This window comes from Pelmatolapia mariae, linkage group LG23, assembly GCF_036321145.2.
Source record: "Pelmatolapia mariae isolate MD_Pm_ZW linkage group LG23, Pm_UMD_F_2, whole genome shotgun sequence".
Lineage (NCBI taxonomy): Eukaryota > Metazoa > Chordata > Actinopteri > Cichliformes > Cichlidae > Pelmatolapia > Pelmatolapia mariae.
This window is the reverse complement of record NC_086246.1, coordinates 45,979,719-45,989,305: the sequence shown is the minus strand read 5'-3', so window position 1 is coordinate 45,989,305 and position 9,587 is coordinate 45,979,719. Positions and strand designations below refer to the sequence as shown.

Below are 9,587 nucleotides of genomic sequence, written 5' to 3'. Positions count from 1 at the left end.
TCAGAGCTGAGTCTGGATTTGCATTTGAATGGTTGCACAGTTATAGGGGATATCACAAACAAAAAAAGCTATACTGTAAATTTCAGGAGTTTTTTATAGGAAATGACACTGTTCTCACTTTAGGCACACTTGAATGACAAGCTCTATTAAAATAAGGAGCAGAGAAAGCAGGGAGTGGTGTTTTAGGTTTGGGCTAAGCATTTGCTTAGCTAATGAAAACCATCTTGGCTGGAGAGCTTGTCTTCCATCCATCCTTGGCGGATGAGTTACAAGTCTAGGGTGGGTGCTGTGTTGTGGACAAGATGAAGCTAATGATGGATGAGGTTTGGCTCCACTCTCAGTCTAGTATCCCATCTGAGCCAGACTTTCTCCACACCGAATTTTGCCCCAAGCAAATAGTTAAACTGTCCAGTGGTCGAAGTGCTGCAATGAGAAGTCAAAGAAATTTATAGACAGTGGAATGCTCCTGCGATCATTTTGGCCTGTTTCTCACTGTCTGCAGCTTTGTTTATTAAGCCCATCCAGCCTACTGATTCAGACTTTCCACAATACATCATTTTCATTTCTATAATTGTTATTTTTTTACTCTCCAAAAACTCAAATCACTTGGAGCTTATTTAATTTATTCCCCACATAAGCGCAGCATGTTTTGTCACCTTTCTCCATACCAAAGCGAAGCTGTTGGTTATGACTGTCAGTTTGTTAGAGCCACCTGAAACCTGCACACTGCCCGCTTCACTGTATGGCTTTTTTTGGCTGAAATCCTCTGCCACCTATTACATAACCTTAGGAATCCAACCTTTTAATAAGTAATTCTTGGAAGCACTGTTGAAAATAAACACCTTTGGTCATTTTCCAATCTACCCCTGCTGTATGAGGTGGAGGCTGCACAACTCAAGTCTACCTGTAATCAGCATGGCAAATTATTTCCAGCTGTGTTTTAATGTTGGGTTTGGGTTTTTTTGTTTTAAGCAGGGTATTTCCAGACAAATGCTGCTATGATTCACTGTTAAACAATCCCTGAAGTTAAATTAACTTGTAGCTGTGATGCTTTTTTAATTTTTCATGTTCAGTAGTTTTCATGTGGAAGTGATTAATTAGTCATGCTTAGATAAATTGGTCTTCTACCAGACTGAATAACAGAGTATCATACACTGTGATATCCTACTTCCTCAGTGAGTTGTAGTTTAAACATGGCACACAAATATTGCATTTGTCTAAATTATAGTTTAATTTGCAGAGAAGGGAAAACCAAATGTCTGTGCAAGTGATATTGAGAAAAAAGAATCAAAGAACACTCTCCATCCATTTTATTTCAGACTGTGAGACTTATGAGAATTATCCCATCTCTTTCCTCATGTGTAATATATCTAGCCTATTTACAAAGTTTTTAAAGTTCACAGCTAGAAAGTTGTACAGAATGGCTTATAATGATAATAATCTCTTTTTTTTTAATATATAAATGCTACCTTTGCCATATAATATTGCACCCTTGTTGTTTTAAATGTTCCTGCAAAGGTGGAGCTTATACTCAGTCACGCTCATGAATACAGACATCTGCAGAAACAGTCAGAACTGTTATAGTTCTTTAAAGTCTTCCTGAGGAGCACATGCAAAGGTGGTGCACTGTAGTGTAGTGTCTGGATGATTCTATTCTGTCACAAAAAGAAACAGAGATGTAATTTAGAGCTATAATACACTTTTAAACATAAAGTGGCAATGAAAATGAAAATTAATTCATTAAGAAATGCCAAAAAGCTACAGTTCTGTGAACGGCCAATAAAAGCTGGTTCCAAAAGAAGGCAAAAAACCAACAGACAGTATAAAAGATTTGGCTGTGTTGCACTGAAAAACAAAACACATTGGTGAAGCAGAGGTAACATTGACCTAACATCTTGTGGATAGGCAAGCAGTTGTGTAGAGAGAGGTAGAAGTAGGCAAAGTGTAGATGCTACCACCACTCACACAGTGCAATTAGACTTGGTTGGCAATATATAGTGTGTATATAGCACTGTGCTGGATGGAGCGCAATTTAGTGATTTTCCGACTACGTTCCTCTGTAATGCTAACATCTTGACGACGGTGCTCAGTTTAAAAAAACAAACAAACTCAGATGTAATGCGGAGCGGAAGGTCTGATTGTGAAAGTGCTTGCGTACCGGCTAATGTGTTGTCAATCGTTACTCAAACAATAAATCTCTAGCCAGTGAGCATTCCCTGGATAATTCTCCTTTTTGAAAATAATCGACCCGTATTTACAAAATAAACAGAATTTTTTGTATTCACTATGACAAAAAATGACTGATTAAACCCATAAACCCACCAGGAAAGTGTTTACAGGTCAATAGCGAAAGCCGTTTTTCCACAGTCTTCTGTAGGACCTAAAGTCTTTTGCAACCATAACTATCGCCATCTGGTGGCCTCCAGATAGGATGCAGGTTTTTAAGGCACACTGACTTCATTTCATTAATCAAAAATCTATGTCCATCTTTTGTAATGGCTATGGTAAAAGCCTACGGGATCCTATGTTAAAGTGTGAAATTTACAGCTTTCACAAACACACACACAAAAAGAATTTGTTCTCAATGGCTCATTTCCCACTTTATAATAATTATACAGTTGTTTCATTTTTGTTTATATATACATAATTTAATAATTTAAACTTTATTAAGGCTTGAAATGTCTCTACTTTGAGTGACAGGTGTGTTGTAATACCAGCAGCAGTTGCTGGTGGCAACTGCTCTTTCTAATATTCAGCGTAAATATGTCTGAGATATTTTTTATTTGCACTGCAGATACACAGTTGGTCCAGGCATATATTAAAGGTACAGATTTTACAGTAATCTAGAGGACAACGCAGCAATTTCTTAGGAGCAAGCAGGCAGAAAGTTTGCTTGACAAGGAATCTCAAACTTTATCTTTCAGTACGACTGCACACAAAATCTAACTAGTGATGTGACTCCGCTGTAGGAACACTGACAGCTGTTCATAAATGGCAGCTGGTAATATTTTTAAATATTAAACTGCAAGGAGAATGAGGTGAATCGTGACTTCAGGCACATTCCGTACGCAGTTTAGCTCAGATTTCTTTGCATTGGCTCTCCCTTGCTTTGCATCTACATTCACAGAGCACCAACTCTTGACAAGATGCAGTTCCATTAGTTCTTCCTGTCCCTGACACATTTTCACAGTATTGCTATTCTGCTCTTCACTCGTGTTGCGCACTTACATGAGTCAGTTTCGCAAAATCACGATTCAGAACAAGTGGCCTCTGTTTTGCATCACTCCAGTCTAGACACTACGGCACATTACTTAAAGGCAAAACTACCACCTGCATAATTACTGGCTCAATAAAGTGATTTCAACAATTTGAATAATAGTTAAAGAAATGCAGGTTATCATTTAATGTGTGCGTTTTTGCTTTTTGCACATTATCATTTCAACAAATTTGTAGATCACAGAAACCTCAAATTTGGTACTACTCTAAAGGTCAGCTTTGTACATAGTGTTAATCATGAGCCCTTGATCTTTGATCAAAGACAGATGGCTGATGTGGACTCACACAATGGTTGTCAGTGTGGTTAAACTGACAGACCAAAGTTGTTCTATATGTTTTTTAATGTCTTTATTTGGTTAAATTGTATATGTTCTTTGTCTGCTGCCGCAAGATCACAGAACTGACATAACAGTTAAGAAAATTGCACCGTGGAAAAAGTTAACCTGAAAATAATCAGTAGAAATACCTGTCTGGAGCACAGTATGGAATGTGCAGTGAAGGAACAATAACCTGCTTTGTACCAAATAACAGAAATTATTTCGAACTATTTGCACAGTACATAAAAACTAATGTTCCACATTTAGCACACTCCTTTGGAAGATGTCCAATACTTGGTAGGCTAAATTTAAGTTTTCCAATACACTCAACGGGCCACCAAGAAAGCTTCCATAATGGGATTTTTTTTTTCTTTGTGTGTGCATTGTTTGAATATAAAAGACTAATAAAAGAGCGACCTGATGTTACAGACTGTAATCAAAGAACATTAAGGCTCTGATCACCGCCCATTCATAATGCAACAGATGCATTTGTGATGGATTTCTGCATCTGCATTTTAAACTCCAATAGCTGCTGCTGCTGTTATTTTTAGAGCATCTGCAGTTCTAACGGATAGCCTGCAAACCTTTAGCAGATTTCGAGTAGCCTAGGCTAACTTTTCTGCTCATTCATCATTTAGGCTACAGTCATATTCATATGTAGCTCTGTGTTTGTGCGCTGTGCTGTCTCCTTTTTTTTGACGGGGTCCCGCGGTTTGCTGGCAGGCTGCAGCAGGGATGGTAGCAGCTCAATCAATCCGATCGGATGAGCGTTGTACCAGTCGGTCTGGTGGTTAATATGGAATATTTGCACAGAGCGATCTGCCAAATCCATTTGCACCGGCGGAAAAGGGAGGCCTGTAGTAGTGCAAAATAGAAAACAGGTCATTTCGCCGTTCTTTATGGCTTCTGGCTCCGGAGATGAAGAGGGAAACACGGGGGGCGTTTCATGGAGACTCATAGGCCCAGCCTCGGAGCTTTCCAAGAAGCGCTGCCGTCTAATGCACTCCTCTCTCGGCTATGATTCCGATGTCTGCCTCTTTTATGTGAAGGGGGAGTTTTTTGCAATGGATGCTCGCTGTTCACACTCCGGTAAAAACAACAACAACAAAAACTCATTCATACCCGCTTAGATTTAGCTTTAGCAGCGCCTTTAAAAAGCGAGAGAAGAGCGCAGTCATAAGTATAACATTGCAAACACGTCACGTAGCGTTTTTATATGCAGCCTATTGAAAATGTCTCTGTGGGTGATTAACTGTTAAAATAAGAGAAGGCTGAGAGGGGAAATAGCATCATGCCCCCTGCTGTCTTAAGTTTTAGTGTTATGAAAGCATCGCATTTTTCCAGAATAAAGATGGCAGCAGGGATTGTTATGAGAATAAACGGTTATTAACAGTTTCCCGTGTGGAAATCCAGGCGGTCCTCTGTGTGACGGGGACATTGAGGAGGCTGACGGAGTCCTGCAGGTCTTCTGTCCCTGGCATGATTATAACTTTGATCTCAGGACTGGGAGATCAGGGACATCACTGCAGGTCAGTAATAAAGTGTGTCCTGATAATGCTGCTTTAGTTTTACACCAAAAACGCTTTTTATAAGGAGTGTTGATTAATCACTGTATTTAACTTGCATGTAGGAGCAGTAAATTTAGGCACCTGAATGTCTATCAGGTTTTTTACATTTACTAAAAGCTGATACTAAGACTTGATTTAAGCATTCACATCAATTATCCTTTCATCTTAGACAGATGGCATGTTTTTGATAGACAGGACAGAAAAATCAAAGCTCGTCAGATGGAGTTCAGGTGATGTTCAGCTTGAGATCTTCTGTTTTGTTTTGTTCCAATGAAAAAATCAAGCTTGACATTTTATCCTCTTTTATATTCATCATTTTCCACATATTATTTAAATATACATCACTTTATGTCACTCATGTCAAATGCTAGAAACAACATCAAACTGTGTGTTGTGACAGGCAGGGTTTTTTTTTTGACTTGGAAGATTACTCCTAAAGTAGCTTAGGGAGTTGTGTTTCTTCTAACTTCTGTTTCTTTTTCTTTTTTTACTTTTTTACAGCAACAAGTGTATGAAGTCAAGCTGGAGGATGGAAATGTTTATGTGAAGCACAGAAGTCATCTGTCCTTACAGCCTTTTCATCCAGATTGGAAAAGCTGATCTACCTCAGAGCAGGTGCTTTGTCCTCCTGTCCATTTGTTAGACTTGTGTAATGAACCTACTGTAGTTTGTTTTGAGACTTGCTCCACAAACCCAAGCCGTCCAAAAACATTCCTAAGCCTTATCTCTCATTTTCTCAGTTTTGTTTCTCTTGGATTTCTGTATTCTCAGGACCAAATCCAGGAGAGTTTCTTGTGTTTTTCTTGCTGCTGGCATTCGAGATGGAGAACCATGCGCAGGCACTTAACCTGCAGAATCAGCAGGTTATTGTTGATTTTTGATAACACAATAGATGCAAGATAAAGGTAGTGGATTTATGCAGTTTCATGTTTTTAAAAGAAAATATCATGATTTTTAGTGGAAATATTGCAGAGTAAATTTGATGTGCACTTTAGTTTTTTGCCTTCAGATTTGAGCCATTTGCACTTTCCATTTCATTGTTGATCAAAACCCAGTAATTGGAGTGGATCTCACCATTTTTCATCTCAGTTCTCAAGCTCTCAGCCTCTCTGCCTTGTTGCACTGATATGCACTAGCAAGCAAAAACAAATCTGTTTAAAGAAACTGAAATGAAGAGAAATGCTGATGGAATTTGAAAATCCTTCCAAATGCTGTTTATAATTCAAATATAATTTACCAAAACTCTCCACTTGTAATCCGAGTTCTGTTGACCAATCGCATTTGAGCAAGCTTCGGTTACACGCAAATAAAGAAATCCATGTGGGGAGCAAAAACAGGAACGCATTCGCCAAACTGCAATCTTGAAACTATCAAGTTGTTGTCTGAAGATAGTTTAATTTTATATTTGCTTTGTTAACTTTATCTTCAGGAACAGAAACGAAAGGCTTGACCTGGATATCCACTGGTTGTACTGCAAGTCTTGAAAAAACGGTTATTGCACCAAGATGCTAAGTCAGCAGACTGACAGTTTGGTTTTCGAATCACAGAGGCAATAGGAGTATCCAAAATGTAGCACTATGAGTTTTTAATTCAATTAAAATTGATAAAATAAAGAGTAAAAATTGAGCACCATCGTCTTGATTTCTTGAAAAGAATCATCATATTTTGCATGTTAGCGTTTTCGAATAACCAGTACAGGTCTCCTTTAGTAAAGCCCACATTTTGCATCTAAGTGTCATTTTCTTTCATGGTTTACTATATTTCCTATTATTCCAGACTTGAGAGGCACACTTGTTTAGTTGTGCCCTTGAAGCGATGTCACATAGGAAGAAACTCTCTTCCGGGATTTATTTTCAAAACTTTTTTTTTAACCCAATTAGAGTTTAAGCAAATAGAAACACATCAAGGACACTGTGGTTACAGTTGGTGGCAATTCCACAGCTAACACGTCTCCATCAGCATTTCTCTTCATTCCTGTCTTCTGCACAGACAGGTTTGTCTGTTACTGACGCAGTGGGATTTACAAGGAACGGTTAGTAAGGCGCCGGAGGAAGGTTCACGACCTGAAATGCACCACTGACTTAAGAAAAATGTGTTTTCCTAGCTGTGCGTGTGTGAGTGTGAGCAGTGATGCCAGTGTGCTTTTTTTGTCTTCGTGGTGAGAGCAGTCACTCACTATATTTTCTGTCAGCTTTGTTTTCTGGCAGACGCACAGAACCCCGTCACGAAGGTGTCAATGACAGTGTGGCTCAACACTCCAGTTTTCCTCCCTACTGTGCTCCCTGTTGTGCAACTTTATTACAATAATAATTCCACTGGCTAAAAATGTTATGTGCACCAGACGTCTCACTGTGTTGTCTTACATTTCATCACCTGAAGGGTAATGTGCAAACAAAGTGGAGATACGGCTATTTTGTGTCAGTAGAAAAGTCAAAGTAACAGTTTGAGGCACATTGGGAAAATTGGGATTCTCATCAGAATTTTGTTATGTTTCCTAAAATGTATTTTATATGCTTTTGTATTTCTGGTGTATGTATCTGGGGTTCATGTTAATAGAGTTAAAAGTCATTCTGGAGACTGCATACACCGATGCATTTAAATTCACCCCTCTGTTGTAAGCTAGTATCATCAGTATCATGTTTGTTGTAAACTTTGCTTATTGCTGTAAGATGGAAAAAGTAAAACTAGATCTATGCATTTTATTTATTAAAAAATATATATGCATGTTAAATAAACTTTTTCCAATTTTCAGACTGTTCATTTGTTAAACTTATATACACAGAGGACAACATCAAACAAAATGTTTACACAAAATCATTTATTTACACTTGTTCGTTCGTACATTTATACCAAATTTAATACAATACACAATTTACACATAAAGACCTAATTCAGAGAGAAACAAAGCATTCAGCATCTCCATGCAATAGTTAGCATTACAGACTATTATCAAGAGCTGATTTATGTAATTCTTTTACTACTCAGGATTGCTTCCTGGGGTGCAGTGGCAAGTATGCAACTCTCTCCATGTCCTCCAGAAAGTGGTGGAAAGGTGTAAGGCTGACCGTCTTGTGAATAAATTATGATCTCCCTGAGACCCTGCTGGACTATACAGAAGAGAAAATGGATATGTCTGTTCACGCTTAAGTTTCTGATAAATTGTAGATGGTTTCTGGTGGATTCAGAGACTTGTGCTTTTCCGCTTTAAAGTCAGAGTGTGCCAGAAACATTTCAGTGACAGAGGCAAACTCAGGTCAAGTATTTTGAATAGAAATCCACTCCTTAGATTCTTTTTTTTCTAATATCAGTTGCCACAAAAAAACTCAAATTTTGCCAGATAGATTGAAATACACTAGAAAATATCCAATTTTCAACCATTCAAGAATTCTGCAAAGCTGTAACTATACCAATAGTATGCTTTAGACATTAGTTCCCTGTTTTGGGAAAAAAACGCTCATTCTCCTCCTTGCCAGAGTTTGGAGATGAGAATAGTGATAATACCCTTACATCAGTGGGTTCATTAAAAAATACAGCCAGTACCCAGCTAACGCCAAATGTCAAACAATTTATTTAGAAGTTTAAAACACATACATAAATCATATTCATGATTCTGACACTAAATAAAGTAAAAGGCTTGCCACTACTACTGCCAACGAGTCAAGATAAACAGTTTCTTTTAATTAAAAAAGGAATATTTTCATCTTCTTTTATCTGTTGGTTTCAGGCTCAAACTGTCTTTATTTGATTTTAAAGTATCTGGAAACTTTTTCGTGAGCGATTAAACCAAACATTGCAGAGGTTCTTTAATCTCCTTTGAAGTTCCCTAAAGACAAAGTGGCTGTTTGGAGAGCACAGCTTATTTTTCCATGCAAAGCCTTACATAATGGTTTACTCAGGCTATTATTGTTACCTTGTCCTTCAAACTCTCCTGATAACTTCTTCTCATGAATAAGCCAATTCTCCTGTCAAAGCATTCCCTGAAGAAAATCTGCATTCTTCCATGTGCAACCACTTTCAAAGCTCAAGATTCTGTAAGTGATGGGCTATGAGGCCAAAGACCACTAATATTTTCCCTTCCCTTTTTTCTTTTTCAAACCGTACCCTGAAATGATTAAACCCATCACTAGATAATCTTGCTTCTCTTCCTTCTGATGTCTTTGGTCTAACATTTCCTTTAGTTGCTCTACATCTGTTTGGCCTCTTCAGCTGACCTCACAAACTATTGCATTTTATAGGACCTATCTCTTCCTACACCTGGATTCAATCATCATCTTTCTTACGGGGTGGAAGCTGTATCTGCTGCTGGGACATGTTTGTTTCCAACTGGACATCTGAACTGTTCGTTCACACACAGCCCACAGGCCTGTGATTAGAGAGGTCAATGATAATGCTGAAGTTTGCACAGGCTGCCAATCTACAGATCTAT

The 9,587-nt window shown here is 38.2% G+C and overlaps 1 protein-coding gene across 2 annotated transcripts; it reads left to right on the top strand.

Moving 5' to 3' along the window:
* Positions 1 to 4,069: 4,069 nt before the first annotated feature.
* On the top strand, positions 4,070 to 7,850 carry si:ch211-212d10.2 (uncharacterized protein LOC557710 homolog). 2 transcript variants are annotated; one of them, XM_065469720.1, is made up of 4 exons: positions 4,070 to 4,682; positions 5,007 to 5,122; positions 5,663 to 5,776; positions 5,933 to 7,850. In XM_065469720.1, the coding sequence occupies exons 1-3, from the start codon at positions 4,493 to 4,495 to the stop codon at positions 5,759 to 5,761; spliced, it is 405 nt and encodes a 134-aa protein (XP_065325792.1). In that variant the 5' UTR covers positions 4,070 to 4,492; the 3' UTR covers positions 5,762 to 5,776; positions 5,933 to 7,850. The 2 variants fall into 2 exon arrangements, with proteins under 2 accessions (XP_065325792.1, XP_063322341.1); XM_063466271.1 differs by having other exon boundaries at positions 4,073 to 4,682; positions 5,663 to 7,850.
* The last annotated feature ends 1,737 nt before the right edge of the window (positions 7,851 to 9,587 follow it).

What these genes read in the sequence shown, in the direction of transcription:
- si:ch211-212d10.2 (XM_065469720.1), top strand. Translation starts at nt 4,493, where the DNA reads ATGGCTTCTGGCTCCGGAGATGAAGAGGGAAACACGGGGGGCGTTTCA. An exon ending in TGCTCGCTGTTCACACTCCG is followed by an intron (nt 4,683 to 5,006) that starts GTAAAAACAACA and finishes GTGGAAATCCAG; the next exon opens with GCGGTCCTCTGTGTGACGGG. An exon ending in GATCAGGGACATCACTGCAG is followed by an intron (nt 5,123 to 5,662) that starts GTCAGTAATAAA and finishes ACTTTTTTACAG; the next exon opens with CAACAAGTGTATGAAGTCAA.